General features: G+C 43.5%; 1 protein-coding gene across 3 annotated transcripts; it reads left to right on the forward strand.

Moving 5' to 3' along the window:
• Positions 1-19: 19 nt before the first annotated feature.
• CSRP2 (cysteine and glycine rich protein 2) lies at positions 20-18,342 on the forward strand. Of its 3 annotated transcripts, XM_024737225.1 has the most exons (6): positions 20-113; positions 10,103-10,215; positions 12,907-13,075; positions 16,567-16,696; positions 17,375-17,468; positions 18,058-18,342. In XM_024737225.1, exons 2-6 carry the CDS (start codon positions 10,104-10,106, stop codon positions 18,132-18,134), a joined length of 582 nt encoding a protein of 193 aa, XP_024592993.1. In that variant the 5' UTR covers positions 20-113; position 10,103; the 3' UTR covers positions 18,135-18,342. The 3 variants fall into 3 exon arrangements, with proteins under 3 accessions (XP_024592993.1, XP_024592990.1, XP_024592991.1); XM_024737222.1 differs by lacking the exon at positions 18,058-18,342 and having other exon boundaries at positions 17,375-18,041; XM_024737223.1 differs by lacking the exon at positions 18,058-18,342 and having other exon boundaries at positions 27-125; positions 17,375-18,042.
• Positions 18,343-21,102: the final 2,760 nt, after the last annotated feature.

The following is a 21,102-nucleotide window of genomic DNA, read 5'->3' on the forward strand; positions in this document are numbered from 1 at the left end:
GCTTGAAAAGGTACCGGCGCTCCCTGCGTCCTGGCTCCCGGACTCCCGCCGCGCTCTCTCCGACTGCTTCTCGCTAGTTCTGCCCGCGGTGCGTGGTGCTGCTTGCGACTCGAGTGAGTAGGGAGGTGCGGACGTCTCCGCCGACCCCGGGGGTGGGGGTTCCCTCAGCCTCCTGGGATGCGGAGGCCGCCCTGCCGGCGCCCCCTCTCATATCCTCCGATGTCCCCATCTGGTCCCCCTAGCCATCCTCCTCACCCCTGCGCCCCGATCTCCACACACCTGCCCCGTTCCCCGTGGCCGCCTCAGCCCTGCTCTCGGATCCCGGGTCCGCTGCGCAGAGAAATAATCGTGCGCGACCTCCATCCCGGTTTCTCTGGGAGAGAGAGGTGGGATCGAGAGTTTCGCGGGGCTGCTAATCCGCCTTTTAGTAGCCTAGGGCCCCCTCCTCTAGTGGCGCGTTCTCTCTTCGCAAAGGGGAGGGCGGGATCCGAGTCTCGGGGTCTCCTGTGCCCCGAGTGTGCTGCACGCCGAGGGCGACCTTCCCAGCTGGTTCGGAGCCCTGGGGGTTGCTGAGGGGGCTCCCCCAGCCTGTCGAGCCCGAAATCCTTCCCCTGTTGCGGTACAGAGCTCCTGGTATCCCCATTGTTTGGTGGTCTCTGCCCACCGAGGGCTGAACCTTAAATGTTGAAGGCACAGCAGTGAAACGTCATATTGATCACTCCCAGCTTTTTCCGGAACTTTCTACCATTCAGGTACAAACCGGGAAAGCAAGAATGCTTGGTTGTAAATTCTGCAACAGGTCCTGCAAATCACGTCCTCGGTTCCAGAGCTCCACGTAGGCAGTCCCCGGGGTGGGGGGGCAGGGTGGGTTTTCTGAGTCAGGAGACACCCACGTCTGGTCTGCCCTGCCCGCCCCCCCCCCACCCAGCCAGGACGTTTGTAGAACGATATTTCTTTAAATGGTTACCCCAAATGTTCAACCTGTTTTATTTGCAGTCTGCAGACCAGACTTTTTCCTTTTCCTTTTCCTTTTATAAATACTTTTTATTTTGGGTAGTTTTTTTAACTCGGCAGTAAAAATGGTCTCTTTAGTTCTTAACTTTTCTAGTTAACCTGTTTTAAAACTCTACTTATAAAAAAATGCCAAGAATTCAAATAGGACAGCCACAGAATTGGCTATAATTTGACTCAAATTTTCAGGAAAGATGGGCAATGGATTCCTAAAGGGTGAGTTGCACATACGTTAAAAACTGCATACCAAACGAGAACAAATTTTATTAAGTCTTTTGTGGTCTCCCTCCACAGTCTCCTTGGTCATTGCCCTCTGAAGTTGACTGCCACTTATACTTTACCAATATTTCTCAAGGTTCTTTTTACCCTGGATTCGTTTCCTTTGCTCTTTCAGAGTGAAGTTAGGTAGACACGGGGGTCTGTATCCCATGAGTCTTTGAAATTCACAGTGCTTGGCTTGGGTGTCTTAAACACACCATTGGACCAGAGCCAATGTTGGTTAATTGAATGAATGAATGAAGGAATGAGTAAGATTGCAATTGTAGAGAAGAAAGATTTAATTGGACTCAAGCAACAGAAACATTAGCAGATTTGATCTACAGTTTCTATTATGAGTTTTTTTAATGGATTCCTCCAAATGTATTCACGAATATTGATTGATACTGGTATATGCCAAATACTGGGCTGAAAGCAGTACTCATTGGAGGTCTGTCCTGATGAAATTGCCAACTCACTTGGATTTTGAGGAAACTGTATTTTATACTAAAATAGCAAGAATGTTGGCATAGATTAGAGGGGGCAGTAATAAATGAGCTTTAGAAGCCTGGGTCCAGCCTTGACACCACCACTAAATGTGGACATCTGGGCCTCTAATTTTTCTTCTCTGTCAAAAATCAGGTAAATCAGATGAGCAGGGGAGAGCAAGCCCACAGCGGGAGAGGAGGCATAGCATGGTGAGAAGGACAGGACTGACCAGTTGGGCCCAAATTCACATCCCAGCTTCAGCAGCCACTGGTTTGATGACCTTAGGCAAGTTATTTTACTCTCTGGTCTCAGTTACCTCATCTTGTAAAATGGGTGTAATAGCACATACCTTGCAGGGGTTCTCGGAAGGCATGCTGTTCCTTGTATAAAACCCAGCCCAGTTTTGGGAGAGGTTCCTTGTAATTAGACTCTGTTCTGCACTTTGTTGAATATAGGGGGAAACAGCTATCAGTGAAAGCCTCTTCCAGAAGATCGCTGACTCTGAACAGTATTGCCTAGGCCTTGCCTGGAGGCCAGCTTTCTTCCCTTTGCAGATATTCACAAGTTTCCTCAACTGTATCATTTCCTGGGCTGGTATTTGCACGGCATCCCTTGTGTTCTATTGGGTGGGGTTCCCTACACTTGGGGTCTTGATTACCTAGGATGGTAATACCTAACTTTTTTGTGTCATGGAACTTTTTGGCAGTCTGGTGAAGCCTCTGGACCCCTTCTCAAACTGTTTTAGGTGCATAAAATAAAGTACATGGTACCAAGTTCAGCGATCCCCAGAATTTCAAGGAATCTGTGGACCCCAGGTTAAGAACCCTGACTGACTTACGGGAGTTTTCTCAAACTGGACTGTGGAGGAGCCAGGCACAAATTCTGATTATAAAAATTGTACATTTTAGTGTAAGTCTTAGAGGAAGAAGCAAAAGTATATTGTGAGTCATTTGCAAAGGATATCAGGTTCCTTGCTGTTTTGTTTGTACCAACAGTACTACTAATTGTCCTTGACTAATAAGAGGACACATACCATTTAATACATTAGGGCCATATGACTTCCCAGTTAGGTTTCATGGTGGCTTCTCCTCCAGAAGAGGAAAGCGAAGACAGAAGCAAATCTGCATACCTCCCACAGCAGGACAGAAAATACCCAATTTAAAAGAACTTGTGCTAGAGCCACATCAGTCACTACTGTATTTGTGTTGCTAGCAGTGTTTTAGTTTTAGTGAAACATCAGTCAAACTCAGTATAGTCTATTTGAATTTCTCTGGTATTTTTGAGTTGAATTGGTAATTGTGTTTTGGTTTTACAGTTATGAGCCACTTAATAATCTATACCTCAGCTTTCCCACCCATGCAGTGAGGATAATGATAATGCCTACCTCCGCTGTTATGAGGATTAAGTTCATATAAGTAGACTACTTAACATAGGTATAGTAAGCTTTACGTATTTCTAATTACTGTTATTTATCATGTGGTAGGCATGATTCGAAGTACTTTACAGGTATTGTTCAGTCTCAAAACTGCCTTACGATATAAATAAGCAGTATCTCCGTTTTTAAAATGAGAAAACGAACAGATCAGATAACCAGCCTAAGATCTTTTGGCAAATAAACAGTAGTCTTGGCATATAAGTCTCAGTCTGACTCCATGTAAAAATCACACAAACATTAAATTGTTTGAATAATTGAATAGCTCGTAGTTTGCACAGATTGTGGCTATCTGAGGCTGGCAGGTGGAGGTCAGGGTGCCCGAGCTGAGAGCGCAGTTGTGTTCTAATGTGTGATTTGACAGCCTCCAAATCTGGGTCAAGGTGTCCTCCGAGTTGAAGACATGAGTGGCAACAGGATACAGAATTACTAATGAATGGTGAGGGTGAGGTACACAAAGGACAGCTTATTAGATAGAAGGGAGGCTTCCCCCAGTAGGAGGATGGACTTCAGTTGGCAGAGAGGACTGGTAGAGAGTACTTTGTGGTTGAAAGTAGCAGTTTGGGTATGCGATTAGCACATAGAGGACACTTGCTAACTGCTAGGTGGGTGGATGAAGACTGGCCAGAGAGGAAGGTGTTCTTGCGTGTAAGTTGATAGCTCAAGGACTGATCACGCTCAGGTGGTTTGAATGTTCTCGACCCTTCAATCAGATATGGGAGTTTGGGGGACAGCTTGTGGTTCTGGAGTCAGACATGAGTGGTTGAGCCTAGATCTGCATCTTTGGAGGTCAGTGACCTGAGCAAGTCCCTTAACCGCTGAACGTTTGGTAACCATAATCCGGCCCCCTAGCGCTCCTGAAGGAAAAGGAAACCAATATTTGTGGAGTACAGGCTTCTGCCAGGTACTTTACGAATGTTATCTCGTTAACCAGCCATCCTACGGCAGAGCGCTCATCCATTTCCAAGTTATAGCTGAAGACGTGGAGGCTCAGATGTTAAGGAACTTGGCCAAGATCACAGAGCTGGTAACTGACTTGCAAGCTTACATCTGTCTCATTCTGAGTTCCACACTCTTTCTCTTATCCCTGGAATGTCTTAGAGGTGGTGCGTGCACTGCAGTTTCTATGGCAGACATTATTAACCCCAATGATCTTTAATGTGGAACCTTGACTGGTCTCCAGAATCTTTTCCACCATAGTTCCAGGAACCCACTATCAATCAATCAATAAGATGAAACTGTTTTGGCATCCCTCCATCAATAGACCATACAGACTTCCCAAAGCCCCTTCTACACGCTTCTGTGATTTGGGTTACTTTCCTGTTATTTGTTTACATACTTCTACCACCAAAGTAGAACTCCCTGAGAAACAGGCACCCTTCCTTTACCCTTTTATCCTCAGCTCCCAACCCAGGATATGCCTTATAAGATGTTGAATTAATAGATTTATAGGAGAGCTTCATAAACAGTACAGCATTACAGTGTTTATTAGCTGCCCCTACCCTGGAAGAATTACTTGAGGTTCAGAAATGAAGTCGGGAGTTAGCTGGATGAGGGTGGGAGGGAGGGAGGTAAGTCAGTTTTCCTGATGTAGAGGGATTAGGGACATAATGAAGGAATGGATGGACTGAGGTGGGTAGGAGAAGATAAGTATTGATAACAAAGACTGAACATTGCTAAATACTGATGATAAAGGCGGCCAATAATTGAATGCCAACTGTAAGCATTTTCTCATCTCATTTTCTTAACAACTCTGAAAGAAAGGTTCTGCTACCCTTATTTTGCATATGAGGGAAATGAGACTGTGTGGACTCCAAAATCCATCTTCTTAGTTCATCCTGAGGCCGAACTCTCTTGAAGACCAGCTTGAGGATTTACCTTTGGTAGAAGAAGCCAAATGGAACTTGGAGCCCATCACTAAGACACAGAGAGTCCTATCCTTGGCTCAGTGGTATTCACTCAGATAAGGGAAGTAGACTAAGCAGGTAGTTTGCGTTGCAGAAGAAAACCTTTCTAGAATGGGCATTGAGTGCAGCTTAATTTCCAATTAATTACAGCTCTCAAACTCTGGCCCCTTTAAAAATCATTGTAATTGGGGACAGTTACATATTCTTTAACAAGTGACCCCCTCTGGATGTGGCTCAAGATGAAACTGGTTTATAGTAGATTCTCCTTTTGGGAAGTTATAGCATAATAACAAAGATTCTGTATAATAACAAAGCCCTGCATGTAGTCATAAGATGTCAAATCTTCTGGAAGCATTTAGAATCTGGGTTTATAGACGGATTCACTCGGCATCAGACCAGTTAATTTAAATTACAAGCGGCGGCACATAGGCTCAAAATTCATGAGTTTGAGTCATTCAGATTCTAAAGTAAGGCAGTCGGCGCAGCACAGGTGGGGAGAATGATCCCTGTGGTCATTGGTTATCTAGAGTATGAGCTAACTTTACCGCAAGGTGACTCAGATTTAGACTATAGTAATTTTCTTCTTGGGCTAAGTCTTACTGATTCTGGGTGGTGTCTTAGACTGGGGAGAAGCAGCAAAGAGAAACTGCACATAGGTGTTTGGATGTAAACCAAGCTTTTTAATCCAACACGGTGGATAAATCCTAGTGCTGGAGCTCTTTCAGGCAATGAGAACCAAAGAACAAGACAAAAAAACTGAATTGGTCCATGTTTGGCCTCTTTTGCGAGGTGTATGTAACGTGGGGTTTTATTTCTCCTTTTAACCATTTTGTAAATTAATGCATAGGATCGGGGAAAGGCATGCAGCCCAGATTGCTCAGTGCAAATCCAGTTTGCTGTGATTAATGTCAGCTGTTGTGGAGTAGTGCAGCCAAGGGCTTGTGGGAAAAATGAAGCTTTGGGTTTTTGTGTGTATGTTTTTTTTTTTTAATATATGCATAGCAATGCTAGGAGTGACAGAAATGGAAGATGGTCCCATTTCCCTCTGCCAAATTCAGCAGACACGCATAGGGGTTCACCCTAAAAGTGTAAATTTGAACTTCATTTCTTAGTCCCCGCAAGTGCAACTGTTGTTATACTTGCAGTGCATTGTAATGTTCCAGAGAAAGGTTTATGAGTGACTAATCAGATAACTTTTTCCTTTACTGTTTGTTGCTCTGAGCTGTGTTCTATAGATGCTAGTCAGTGGGTTTCCTATAGGAGTACTGATGGCAGGATGGACCGCATGAGATGCCCCTCCCATCTTCAAGCCACCAGTTACTGGATGTCTGCCAAGGCGTTTATTTACTGTGTCTTATCTTCACAATATCTCTGTGAGGTAGGGAGAGTTACCTTTCCCCCCTTTTTTGCAGATAAGAAAATTAAGCCCAACATTGCACAACCATTATAATAGTGAAGTTAACCCAGGTCTGTCTAAATCAGTGTCTTCCTCTATCTCTCCTTTCCTTCCTTCCTTCCCTCCTTTCCTTCCATTATGAAATATTTCAGACATACAAGATAGAGAATAACATAAGGAACACCCAACTACCCACTATCCTGCTTAAAAAATAAAACGTAAATCCATCTGAAGCTTTCTGAGGATACTCTATTACACCATTAGCCTGGCCCACAGAGAGGGTTATTCAGAAATCCTTAGGAAAGCCTTTAAACTGAGTGGAACTTTTAAAAAGGTAATGACTTGGAAATTTTACTGAGAATCCAAGAATGTGACAGAGAAGTAGGGCAGTGCTACCTTTGTCTTTATAAGCATAAGATCAAATTGGGAAGAGTAAAGACAAGTTGAAAAAGGAAGGATTCCTTAAAACAATAGAAATGAAATATTTTGACATATGCCAAGCACTCTGGTTGATGGTGTGGGAGAAGATAGAGCTGCGGTCCCCACCCACAAAGGAAGGAAGCTCTTAAAATGGTAAGCTGAAAAGGTATTGGATAGGTGTTTCCCGAAAAGATGACCTATTCACATTTGGCTGGCGTGGCAAGTACAGTAAGAATCAGACTTGACTTTACAAGGGGTGAATTCAACCCTGAATTACACAAGGAAAGGGAAGATATTCTTCCTTTTTTAAAAGTCCAAGTTGCTCTATCATAGAGAGAGAGTAACACAGAGTGATGAGTTAGTTTTTATTTGTTAAATGTTTTAGAGACAACCGAGGATAGTGTTTTTTTAAATGTTATTTAGAGACAACCGAGGATAGTGTTTGTCTTGATAGAAAGTCTGGCTCCTTATTGGTGATTGCTCCAAAGTAATTATGATACGGGCTGGTGGTACGATGACCCTTTCTAACATGATGAGAAATGCCTTGATGATAAAAGTATTTTAAAAGCCAGCTGGGCTGTTGATGGTTGGGATCTGATTTTAAGTCACTGTGATGTCATTACCTGCAAGTCTGGGTTTGCTGTTTGGTTTCCTCAGAAATCATGGGATACTTCCAGCAGATGTCTGTTGTATCTGTGAGCATTCCAGAACACGGGTAGCTTTGGAGCCATGGGGCAAAGTCAATATCATTAACTGCCCTCCAAACTCAAGCCAGTGCAGGCGCTGAAACCAAGTTTTGTGTCAGGTTCTATAGCCGGGCTCAAGTTTCACTGGATTTAAACAATGGAGCACCAGTCTCCAGGGGCAGGAATAAGAGATTTATGCAACTACCAAAGAAAAGTTTGCAAGTATATTCCATTGTTGCTGGATATCGATCCTATATGGATGCCTTCACAGGAGCCTGGTAACGTTTGTGGACCCTAGAAATGACTCTGTTCCTGTCTGAACAAGGGAAACAGGCTTTTTGCAAGTTGAGGCCAACAACGTAGCGATAACTAGTCGTATCAGTCAGGTCTTTTTGTGTGTCGTTCCTGTTTGTTTCTAGGACCAGGGGCTCTATCTCCCAAGGCTTAAAAAGGGGAATTTATTGGCTCATATAATTGAAGAGCACGGGATACAACAAGGCGCGGCTAAAGACTGTCTAAACTAGTCTCTGTTTTCCTTTGTGCTGGCTTCCTTCTTAGGTTCTTTCCTTCCAGACAGCTGCTAACAACTCCACTCCTGCACTGGCACAGTTCTAAACCCAAGGCCGGGTTTAACTTCCATTGAACCGGCTTGGGGTCCTGTGCCCATTCCTAAACCAGTCGCCATGGCAGGAGGGGGAATGCACTCATCTGACTGCAGTGATGCATCGCAGGTCCAGCCCTGGAATTGAGGGTAGAGTCACACCCTCTAAACTAGTGCTTCTCCAACTATCTGTGGCAAAGGACCATTCTTTTTAATTTCCAAATACACACTGATTATCCGACTGTCCTCTGTCCAACAGGACGAGCCCACTGATCATGCTCTTGATTGCTGTGGCATAAAACTGTAGAAAACTTTCTAAACGCTTCTCTGAATGTTGTCTTGAATTGGTAGCCAGCACAGTGGACTGTCACCAGGAGACCACATTTTAATAAGTACTTCTCTAAACCACGTGTGCCAAGAAAGAGATGGTGGCTGCCCTCGAGAAAATCTGGGGGAAGTATTACCAGAAGAGGCGCCAGAGAAGGCTGTGCCCCAGAAGGGTGCCCAACACAGTGGTTAATTCTGTCAATCTTTCTTGTGTAAAGGCCTCATCTCAGTGTTTAGGGAGTCATTGTGTTCTGGATTGTCGAAACGGTGTAGGATGGGCAAGTGGGATAGGAATTTTCTCCACCCTCCTTTTTATCTTAAGGACTGAAGATTCTTCAGCCTTTTGCTTAGCAGCTGTCCTTGTCCCTTTTTTTTTTTCTAGCCAGACTTGAGTTAGTAAGGACATCTCAGCCTTCTTAGCTAGCTGTTGACTAGAGAGGCAGCAGCTCATCCAAGGAGACGCAACAGACAAGGGCTGCAAATGGCACTCAGCAAAGGGAAGTCTGGAAATGATGGTGGGGATGAAAGGAATTCTTCTACTGTGTTTTTAGATACCACTCAGGGCAGGTCTGACATAACACGCTGTCTCTGCAGGACAACTTTCTGTACTGGCAAAGGCACTTGAGCACACTGGCCATTCAGAACTAGGCGCTGTAAACTGGGTCCAGGTATACCAGTTCATTGCGAAGGAGATTAGAGCACGTTGCCCTACATCACAGCAAGATAGCCAAGGACTTAAACTTCCGGTTCTATCCCCAGGCCACACTGCTCAGAGGTTATTCGGACACAGTAAACAAACAATTCATTTTGCCAGGAAGGCAACTTGGTAGCCTATTCTGTGTGGACGGACAGGCCCACCAGAGAGGGAAAACCAACTGTCGGCTGGACTTCAGGACACTGGGATTAGTGAAGCACAGAAACTTAAATGATAGCCATCTGGATGGGTGTTCGTTGTGGTTACTCCCAGGCTCCAGCCATGCAGTTGTGCTAGTCAGAGAAACAAGTGTTTATGCTATCATCTCTCATAACTTGAGCAGAAAATATACAGCTTAATCTTGCCGGGCCGTCCAGCACTTCCCTCCTCCCTAGAAGTGTGTCATAGCTCGTGTATGTTCTATGGTTAAGAATCTGGTGATGTTACAATGAATGAAACATGTAAAAACCTCCACCCAAGTGTAAGTTCTTCAGCTGGGCCTTAAACCAGTTCATTTCGACTGGAGGGCGGGCGTGGGCAGCGTTGGCCTTTCCACTCTCTACACTGCTTTCTCAGCTCCCGGGGGTGCTGGCGGCAGTCTGTTTTGTGCCTGGCGACCTGCACTGTGGTACTAAACGCAGGTCCTTTGTCCTGTAGGAGAAAAAAAACCTGTGCACGACAAGCCCGTTTCCTAGTGAGGGCTGTGATTTGGGAGGTGAGACGAGGTTACTTTGGAGGAACGCAGGTCTTTTACAGATGTGGTCAGGGCAGGTTATGAAGAAACCAACGCTGTCTGCTGTCCCCTGGTGTAAAAAGCCCTCCAGGGGGCGTGTGAGACGTCTCGTACAGTAGGGGCCCGTCCTAACGATTCTGTCTTCCTGCAGGATGCCCGTCTGGGGAGGTGGCAACAAGTGCGGGGCCTGTGGGAGGACTGTGTACCACGCAGAGGAGGTGCAGTGCGATGGCCGGAGCTTCCACCGCTGCTGCTTCCTGTGCAGTGAGTCTCCCCCCGCGCTCGCGTGGACACAACTCGTGTGTCAGAAGCTTCAGTTCACCGATTTCAGGAAGAAACTGGTTTTGTTAACAAGGATGATTTTAGCAGCCCCGTGGTTTCTGCCTGTCTGTCCCCATGGATAGTGCAAGCGCTCAGCCTCACAGCAAGGACAGCAGGGGCGACCCAGACCCTTGGCCTCTGGGTCCCCGTAGCGCTTCGCCTCCACTTGGCACCCCCTGTACTTTATCTGTTGTCACGTCTGTCTCCCCCGCTTCACCGAGACCTCGGGGTTGTTTATAGTCTGGCACCCGGCACAGTTCCTGGCACATCCCAGGGGCTTGGCTCCGATTCCTGAACGAACGGCTCACTCCCCATCCGCCCCAGCTTTCTCATTCTGGCGGTGCTCCTTCTCTTTGAAACCTAACTGGCTGGTTTCTCGCCACACTGTTAGGTGAAATTCACATGTCTAGAAGTTCAAATTCTGTCTTCTCTAGTAGTAGTGAATATTCAGAGTTATTTCTTGTTATTGATGTCCTAAATTTGAGGGAAAGGAACGTAGGATATGAAAATCCCACAGAAGCAGGTGGGGAATTACTGTTGTTTATAGAGAGAGAATTACCGGAGTGGCTGGTACAGACGGGAGGCAGACCACGAACCAGCACGTGGGCGTCTGCTCCAGTGATGGTCAGTACCTGATAATGAGAGAAAGGGAACAGGAGAGAAGCCCCCTCTCCCCGGCAGATTCCTTCTTAGGACAACCAAGTCTTCAGTCTTTAAACAGGAGAGTAGCTGCTTCAGGAAGCTCAACATTAATCAGCTTCTGATTCAAATAACAAAATTTTCTTGAACGCAGGATTTGTTACGTGAGGAACCCACCCGTCTGTGCAGCTCTCCGCTATATCTAGAGTACTGTGCAGTGAAAATTACTGTTAGAAACTGCCTATGTTAAAAAGAAGTCTGGTTACGCTAAGGAATAATCTTCAGAAAGAGTTTCCCTCACAAATTTTAGTTGTCCTTCTCCTTCTAGGCACCAGCATTTAAGGTGTCTGGACCTTTTTATACAGCAACTGCTTTGCAGACGACCAGAAACAGACAACAGAGAGTTGCAGTTACGAAGAATACAAATACAACATATGAATGTTTGCTATGTACGCCTCCATAATAGCTAGCATTTCTCAGATTTGGTTTAACCATTTCTTCTCTTAGAAGTTAATTTTTTTTAAAGGAATCCATATTTTTCAGCAGCTTTGTAACCAAGAGAGTATGTGAACGAAGAGGAAATGTAAATACGTGAGAAATTGTTCTTAGTTTCCTCTAGGTTAAACCAGGATGTCTACACTGTAATCAAGTCAGTGTTTATTAAATGTCAAGGTCTTTACTGGTCATCTTTATTACTCCTTCCTAATACGTGCCTCTGCTGACTAAAGCCTTTTAAGGAAATAATTCAGAGTAGTTTGCAGACCTTAGGAGAATTTTACTGCAGAGAATACGGACGAGGCCTAGGGGGAAAGGGGTGGTTCTCTAGTCAAAATCTCATACATTTAAACTTGCTCTGGTTAATAAATATGTGTTTAAAACCAGTTTTTCTATTTAATCTGTCTGTTAAGGGTGTTTGTTCTTCAGCAGTGTACGATTTTAGGTTAACTTTAAGCAGATATATTTCAGTACTTGAACCTCAACAGCAAGGTTCAAAGTAGATGATGTCATTTCTGTTCTACCAGAGAAGACTTCAGTCTAAGATAATAGAAACTTCGTCATTTAACTCTACTCTGAAGCAGCCAGCTAGTCGCCTTTCCCTGCCCTTCTTTCTGTCCTTCCTCTTTTTGTTTCTCCCTCTCTTTTAAATAAGGGGCGGGGGGAATCCCCTTTTCTACTGCACTAATCTTGGGTTTCCTGCTGCCCGATTGTGCTTCCAGTGAGCTCTCTCACAAGTCTTTTTTTTCTCAAGCTTAATTGAAGTCTTAGAAAGTGAAATAATGTCTGGATAAAACATGATGACATTTGGCAGTTTTATGAAGTGGGATACGTGGAAATGTGGTAAGAAATCCATCAAGAAAGAATGTGCTCTCCTTTGGGACTGAAGGGAAAACAAATGCAGACTTTAAACCACTTGACGATTTTCAGACATACTTATCACTGCTGGAGAAGCCGGTGGCGAGATGAAAGAAGACTGCTTTTTCCCTTCTGGACTACTGATGAAGACTAGAATTCTGGGTTTAAAACCGTTTTTATCCCTGGGGGTGCTTTTGGGGGAGGAGGGTCTGCAGAGGCAGCTTGCCCAAGGCGCTCCTACCCTTGTGTTCTTTAATACTTGGATGAAGGGGATGAAAAAGATTGAGCGTTCCGCAAAGTGCTAGTTTTGTTCCTTTTGTTCGTGTAATTATAGACATCTTGGAAACTTCTCTCCCTCTTGTCTGGGGGGCAGATCCTACTAAAAAGTTTGAGGCTTCAGGATGTTAAAATTCTAATGTATTTCTGAAATGACCATCGTATCCATGGAGGAATGCAAATTGTCCTCACAGGTAGCGAGCCGTCCAGGTGCTCTCCAGTGGCTTTTGGGAACCAGAGAATAAACTAGGAATGTGAGAGAGCCTGTGCCTTTACCTCTTCTAGGCCCTGTGTCAGCCCCACCATTGTTCTAAGGAAAAAGGCAATCTTTGGCATATTTTTAAAGTCTAACTTCTTCCCCCTCAGTGGTTTGCAGGAAAAATTTAGATAGTACAACTGTGGCAATTCACGATGACGAGATCTACTGCAAATCCTGCTATGGAAAGAAGTACGGGCCGAAAGGCTACGGGTACGGCCAGGGCGCGGGCACACTCAACATGGACCGGGGCGAGAGGCTGGGCATCAAGCCCGAGAGGTGAGTCAAGACCACGTGACCTTCAGGAAGGCATGGTGGCAATTCATGTTGCTTGGTGAACGGGAATCTGGGAGTTTCCAGATTTTTAGCTTGAAAGAATCAAAGACAATGACTCAGATTTTCTCGTATAAACTAATGACCCTTCTTTAAGCTTGAAATAATGGACAGTTTGGGACCTGGCAAAGTTCTTATTGATTATTGCAGTGATTTCCAGTCCCGATTTTTGGCATTATGAGGTGTATCAAGGAGTTATGATGTTGTCAAAAGCAAGTGGTTTAAATTTACTTCCATTTCACAGCACTTCAAAGACCAGACATCATGAAATCAAATGATGGAGAAATGTAGCATCAGAATCATGAGATGCATTTCTCGTGTGCAGTTAAGCAGTCAGTGAAAATTCCTGTCAGCCCTTCCACGTAAGAGCGTTTCCTCACCAAGAAATTACTTTTCTCTAGCTTACAATTCTTACTTAAAAATGGAAATTATTTCCTGTATTTGATTCCACGAGGTTAGTGTTACTAAATTTTAAAGGTTTCGGTACCAAAGTAAAGTGCTAAATCTGCCAAGCTTCACTTAGTAATTCATGTTGAGACATGATTTCTTCACGTGGAATTTAATTCCTGTTCTTGACTAATTCCCTCATTTGAACTTCACATTTTCCTCATCCATTTTATATTGAAGAGGCCAAAACTGTGTAATACTCCAATAAGAGGGCCTTTCCTTGGACAAGGCCATTAATTGTGCCCTTACTGTAGACTGGACACCATGCAATAATATATGGTAGCTCATGTAATCCTCACAACCCTATAAGGTAGGGTTTCCTATCTTAATCAAGAACAAAGTGAGACAGTGAGAATTAAGTGATTTGCCTAAAGTCACACTGCTAGTTAATGGTAGAGCCTGGAACTTAACCCAGTGTAACTCCAAAGCTTATGATCTTAAGCACAGTGCATTATGGTATGCCTGAAACAACGTCTGCTGAACATTTAATGTTCATTCTATATAATCCTCACAGTAACTCTGAGTTGAGTTACTTTGTCCCTACCTTATAGATAGGACACTAAGGCTCAGCTCAAACAGGTAAGTGGCAGAGCCAGGATTTGAACTTTTGTCCTTTTGGCCCGCATACTTGTGCGCTGTCCTGCATCGAGGCCCACCTCTCTGTTCTCTTCTTTCTTCCACACTCACTTTCTGAGCTGTGGTGCCTTGCTGGGCATCGGTTGTACGAGGGCTGACGCATTCATTGCTGCATGCCATCACTTGCAGGACCCCAGCTTACCTCTGACTTTGTTAAAGTTCATTGTTCTTGTTCTGCTCTCCCTTTCCAACTTGTTAAAATCTATTCTTGTTTCCCAAGATTTTATTTCAAACACATAAACCTGTACACATTCCCCCCAAACAAAACTCATCCATGACCCCAAAAGTAAGTCAGCAATTGTGGCCATGGGTTAAAGTCACAAAGACCAATGGCCCCTCCTCTTTACCTACTCCTGCTTCTCCATATTCTCCAATAATTAGCCAACCTTCTATGCTGGCCTGTGTTGATCTGTGTCCTTGCCTCTTCCCCTTCTTAGCCTGGCCACATGTTACTCATCCTGCAGGACCAGGTGTAGGGATTTCCTTTTCCAGAAGCCCCTCTTAATGACTACTCTGGGAGTACCTGCAGTCTGGACTGCCCTTATGGCACATGGTCATTGTGAAAGTTACGGGGACCAAACAGCTTCGGGGGGATCTCTTGAAGAGGCACCACTGAGTGGGCAGAAACATCTTCCTTGAGGCAGACCTGCATTTTTTAGTTCAGGCTCACCAATTTACTAATTCTCTAGCCCTTCAGCAAGTTATTTAAATGTAAGCCCCTATTTCCTCATCTGTCATATGAGGTAGCAATTAACCATGGCTTCTGAGGTTGCTGGAAGGGAGGTGGGAGATAATCCATATAAAGTTCTTCTTAATATGATTGGCAGATTTGGAAATTTTTCTTGGAAAACTCCTAACTGCAAGTGTTGGATATCATTGTGAATAGCTTTTAAAGATCACTTTTAAAAGTAAGTACAGGTGTCCCTTGGTATCCATGGGGGATTGGTTCCAGGACACCCCACGGATATAAAATCTGAGCATGCAAGTGCTATGTAAATAGTTGCTGGCGTGTGGCAAATGCAGGTTTTCCTCTTTGGAACTTTCCAGAATTTTTTTCTCGAATATTTTTGATCCGAGGTCGGGTGAATCTGTGGATGCACAACTTGTGGATAAAGAGGGCTGACTATATATACAGTGGGTTGTGGAGATTTTTAAAAAAATATGCCCATATTAGGGACAATGGAAAATTCGGTCCTGTGAATTAGTACTGGGAATTGGTATTTGTTGCTTAGAATAAAATTTCCAGTGGACACATCAAATATGATTCAAGAAATGCTGTATATTAAACAACTTAGGTAGAAGTGCAGAAAACCATTAAATGACTAAAAAATGGATATAGTGGAGATGAAGATATTAAAGATACATGTAAAGTTTGAATAAACTTTATGAAAAGGCAGTATTCCTAAATTAACACTTTATTTTAAATATGTATGTAACCTATTTAATAAAATATAACTAGGATAAAATTGTTTTCCTAGTAGGAAAAATCGACACTTAGCTACCCTTTGCAGAGTGCTAACTCTTGTTGTCACATCTTATCTGCTCAACCTACTTGTAAGGCTTTAGGAAAGCCTTTAAATCTTTTCAGAGCCCAGAATGGTGTTCTGCATGGTAGGTACATCTACATACTGAATGGAAAAAAATTACAGAAAGTGACAGGAAAACAAAGTTTACCTAGTGACCTGTAAATACTGACAAAAACAGTATATTATACAGAGAAAAAGTAAAGATAAACAGATCACAGAGTAATAGGCAAACTTTGTAAAATATTTTCCCATGAAAAATGTAATTTATTCATACCTTCCCCTAATATATTGGGGAATTAAGTAATCTGTAAAACATACTTAATTTTCCTAGTTACTGCCTAAGTCAGCTGACCTATGTGCAGAACTTAACTGCTTAAGTTACTACTGATTTTTTTCTATCTTCTGTGAAGTAAAAAGCTAGCTGTGATTCCAGTGGTAATATGAATAATAATAATAATGATATGAATGTGGGGTGAAAATATGTGCTATGGTAGGTTTTCATAAAACACAGCATAATTGTTTAGTGGAGAGGTTAGCACTGGGGATTCAATGAATTCTGATTTTAGATTCAGAGGGACAGACATTTAAGTTTGGAGCCTTGTCTGTCTTTTTGTAACAATAATGAGCCCATAAATAGGTTAAAATAATAACTGGCCAGCCCCTGAGATTTATTTCTTCCTCCTTCTTTCCCCTGTACTGGCCTGTGGAGGCCTCCAGCCAAGGGACAGTATAGCAATTAAGTCCCAGAGTGCCATTGTGTCTGCCTTGTAAGGCTTATAAGGCCCTTTGGAAAATCTTGCCTAATTCCTTTTCTCCCCTTTCCACAAGTGTTCAACCTCACAGGCCTACGACAAATCCAAACACTTCTAAATTTGCTCAGAAATACGGAGGTGCTGAGAAGTGTTCCAGATGTGGGGATTCTGTGTACGCTGCCGAGAAGATCATTGGAGCTGGAAAGGTAAAGTGCCGTCTTGAGCTAATAGCAGCGGATGACTACTCTCCACTACCCTTCTCCCACAGGCCCCTCTGCAGCCCACTCAGGTGCTCTGCCTTATAAATAAATGCTTGAATTAAACTTTTTCTTAACTGAATTTCCATCTGAATCATTAATTTTTTGAAGTGATGCCGTTATCTGACAAATCACATCTGTGTTTAAAAGAACCTTGTTTTCATAGGGGGCGCTCCTGAAGGTGTTAACTGTCAAGGGCAGACTTAACAAACCTGGACTCTGCAGGTTCTTCAGTGTAGTGAAAGGGAAAAAAACCCCAAAAAAGCAGTGACTTAAGGCACCTGATGCTAATTTGGTTTGAAGAAGTTGCTTAACCACTTCACCTCTTTGAGCTGCAGTGTTCTCAACCGTAAAGGAGGCGGTCTTCAAAGGAGCACACAGGGCTTGCGGCGAGGTTTCAGACAGCTCTTAGGGAAACGGCCCTTCCGTGGCACAGCTCCCGGTCCGGTCCGTGTCTTCTGTGGATGAAGTCTGAACTCAGCCCTTTTGCAGGCAACCAAGAATGTAGAGGGTCCAGTTTCAGCCTTCTAGTTGGGGCTGACCCACAGTAGTCAGGACTCTGTTTTGGGTTGATCTTCCTGAGCCACTGTGCCACAGCATCTAAACTTACTCATTCCTCTCTTCCAGCCCTGGCACAAAAACTGCTTCCGATGTGCCAAGTGTGGGAAGAGTCTTGAGTCAACAACTCTGACTGAGAAAGAAGGTGAAATCTATTGTAAAGGTAAAATTAACTTCAGTTGTTGGTGTCCATATGGGTATCTCACACTGGCTGTTAGTGAAGGAAATGTCACTAGCAGGGGAAAAAAAAAAAAAGGACAAAAAGCAGTCTGAAAATGGGGAAAAGCTGGGATAGTGCCACTGGGTATCTGAAAATAAAAGATCTAGAGATGCTTACAGATGACAGAAAAACCACAGAACATTTTTGATGATGCAGTAAGTTAAGTTCCTAGTCATTTAAAACTCCCCTGCAAATAAAAACAAACAATAGTCTTCTTTCAGCTTAATGTTTTAAGCAAAGCATATGAATATATGAAGGTCACAGACAAATAAATAACTTGTCTGGCCCGATTTGCATACTTGTAACTCAGCTGGGACCACGAGCTGAACACTAGGGAACCAGAAGACTCGGACTCACCTTTGCAGCTTTAACGTAGTTACCACATGGCACACTTTACACCTTAAATAAGTTGAACTCTTCTTGGCATAGCCAACAGCTTTTTCAATTTACGGATGTCTGTTGATACATCAGTCTTAAGCAATGCTGGCAAAGCTTAATGGACTTGCACTAACTCTTCCCTTTTCTTTTGTAGGATGCTATGCGAAAAACTTTGGGCCCAAGGGATTTGGCTATGGCCAAGGGGCAGGAGCCCTTGTTCATGCTCAGTAGAGGCGCAAACCCAGAACCCAGATAATCTAAGCACAGATAATCTAACACTAAACTGCTGTGAAATTCTACCAGTACTTAAGTACTGTATGTTGCCCTGTACTTGGCTAGGCCAGCTGACTAGTAGGAAGAGAGCACTATATCTTTTCGCTTTATTCATCAGCATTTCAAGAACCATTTCTTTTACGTTTTAAATAAAACTTCAGCTTAATTTAGTGTTCAGTGTCTTTCAATTACCCTTTTGGAGGAGTGCTGTGATGTCGGTTAGTGGTAAATCATCTGGGTCCCCACCTTCATTTTTATTGGTTAAAGAGAGTCCACCCCATTAAGCAGTTGACTCACCAGGTTAATGTTTGCATTACAGCTGTTGGAAAAGATGGCTCTCTCTAAGCTGGCAAGTGTGCCTCCAGAGTGAGGGTTGCTAGGCAACAGGTCCCGCCATTGCGGCTCTTCAGAGCTGGCAATTAATTCAGCAGTGCAGAACTCCTGCCTGCCTGCCCCACTCTAGCTCAGCGGTTGCTCTTCTCTTGCTGGGAGCAGTTTCCTAAAGCATGGCTCCTGGACAACCTGCACTAGAGTCACCTGGGAGTATTACAAAGCAGATTCCTAGGCCCCAGAGAAGCAGAATCTCTAGGGGTGGAGCCGCAGAAGCCTTCCTAACAAGCTTCTCAGAAAGGTACGCTGACCCAGGGTAGGCACACTGTTAAAACACTTAAAAATTCTTTCGATTTATCTCGATCTAAAGATCATTATAAACAGCTACCTACAAACTATAGAATCTGAGGCTCAGTGTGACTTTTTAAAGACTCCCCACTCTCATCTGATAGTGAATTACTAATCCTAGAAACTGGGTTGAGGATTTGTGTTTTTCTCACAAATCTCAATTCTGCAAAATTAGCAAATGCTGCATTGTCCTGGCATATTCAGCTGGCTCAGGGAGAAAAGGAATATCAGACTATATAAGGTATATTTTCATTATTTCTCCAGAAACTTTTAGTTCATTACCAGACTCAATCCAACCCTTTATTTTTCAGCGGCAGGGTGTGATATTAGTCTGTAATGTGTATTTGTAAAGTTGAACCAGCCTAATCTATGAATACATCTTAATCTTATATGACCTCAAAAGAAAAAAAAAAAAAAAAAGCAGAAACATGGTAGGAAAAGGTCAGTTGACGGTGTACCAGGTGAAAGAATTCATGGTTATTTATATCTAGCCTTGAATACTTCACATGTTCCATAAGGCAAGTTTCACCGTGGGAGAGGGGAGGGTCTTTTTGGTAAGCAGGCTGGGGAAGTTAACAATAAAGGGACTGGGCTGAACTGAAGAAGATTTACGGAGTAAGTTCTGATTTTTTTCTGTGGTTGTTTTAAACACATGCAGAAATTATTTGACATTCCAACAAAAGATGGAGTCTAATTCCCCTTTCTCTGAATAAGGGTCATAGTGACTCATTTTTAACAGAGTATAATGGACCAGGCTAGGTTAGAAAAGACAACACAGCTCTTGCCTGCCTCTTTCTCTTGAGATGCTTACTCTTGGAACTCAGCCACCATGTTTTGAGGAAGCCCAGACTACATGGGGAGGCCACATGTAAGTATTAGAGCCATAACCTCAGCTAAGATCTTCCCCATCAGCCAGTATCAACTAACAGACATATGAGTGAGTAAGCTTTCAGGCTATTCCAGTCCCCAGTTTTTGAACCATCCCAGCTGACACCCAGTGGAGCAAAGTGAGTTATGTTGAGTTCTAAATTGCAAATCTGTGAACAAAAATGCCTTTTTATCCACTAAATTTTTCAGTGCTGTAGATAACCAGAATGTTGTAACTGTTCCCACACAGAGCCAACATTTCCCATTCAACTATGTTTCCCAAATTGTACTGGAGATGCTAATAGATATCTGATAGGAAAATACTCTACATGAAGTTGCCAGGTACCTGGTAATTTGAAATTTCTGCCTGATAAAGTTTAGACCCCCCTTTCAGAATTAAATTTATTCTTAAATTGGAAGCCATGGCAAAACAGCTACTCCAAAACTATAAAATTAGCTTCCAGTGGTTCTAGGAGTGGAAAAGGGAATTTGGCTTTGGGCAGGCTCTGTTCTCGGAGGAACCACTTTCATCATTTGGAGGTAAGTCAATAGAGTAGCCCCAAAGTAATCCAAATGTGATATTAAAGTGCTGCATGCTGCATTTGTTTTAAAAATGACCCACTTGGGATATTTTCAGCCCCTTGTGGTGGTCTGGTATATTTAGGAAGGACTGCTGGCAACTCTAGTTCTAAAAAGTCTTCATGAACAATTAAGTTCAGGGAGCGTTACAGCCATCTATCTATGTTCCTGTAGATTCACATTGCATGCTAGCAGATTGAAGGCCTTGAGATCTTGTAGTTGAGGAGTCTGTTTTAACTTGAAGAAAGCCTTGCCCTGAATTAGTTGTCCATGGAACCACTAACATCTCAAGGAGCACTGGGAAATGATGGCCTGGGCCACTGGTTCTCAAACTTTTTGATCTTGGGAACTCTTTACACTCTTCAAATTACTGAGGACCCCCAAAGAGCTTTTGTTTATGACAGTTACATCTATCATTACTTTCCATATTAGAAATTAAACAAAATTTTAAAAAACTGTATAACTCAGACTTCCACTTATAGCCAAGTTGAAATAACAGGAACCCGATTTACCCTCTCACTTGAAACAATCAAAAACACAGACTAATTACATGAAAAAATATGGTTTTGAGAACGACTGACAGTAGGCAACAAAGGAAAGTTATGGAGAAAATGAGGTCAGTCTTGGGATTTTCAGAGTTTCCAGGCTATAGTCTAAGGAGGGAGAATACAGAGGGAGCTGTAAGGCACCCCAAGTTGAGGACACAGAACTGAGGGTCCAGAGAAACCAGAGCAGCTAGCTTGGGAGGGACTGGAGAGAGCTGCACAGAGGAAGAATCCCAGGAATTTGTAGAGCGCCATCC

The sequence above is a fragment of the Neophocaena asiaeorientalis genome, unplaced genomic scaffold (assembly GCF_003031525.2).
Source record: "Neophocaena asiaeorientalis asiaeorientalis breed wild unplaced genomic scaffold, Neophocaena_asiaeorientalis_V1.1 scaffold134, whole genome shotgun sequence".
In the NCBI taxonomy this organism is placed as follows: domain Eukaryota; kingdom Metazoa; phylum Chordata; class Mammalia; order Artiodactyla; family Phocoenidae; genus Neophocaena; species Neophocaena asiaeorientalis.

Coding starts and splice junctions, on each gene's coding strand:
- CSRP2 (XM_024737222.1), top strand. CDS start 10,104: ATGCCCGTCTGGGGAGGTGGCAACAAGTGCGGGGCCTGTGGGAGGACT. Junction 10,216..12,906: donor CCGCTGCTGCTTCCTGTGCA/GTGAGTCTCCCC, acceptor CTTCCCCCTCAG/TGGTTTGCAGGAAAAATTTA. Junction 16,697..17,374: donor AGATCATTGGAGCTGGAAAG/GTAAAGTGCCGT, acceptor CCTCTCTTCCAG/CCCTGGCACAAAAACTGCTT.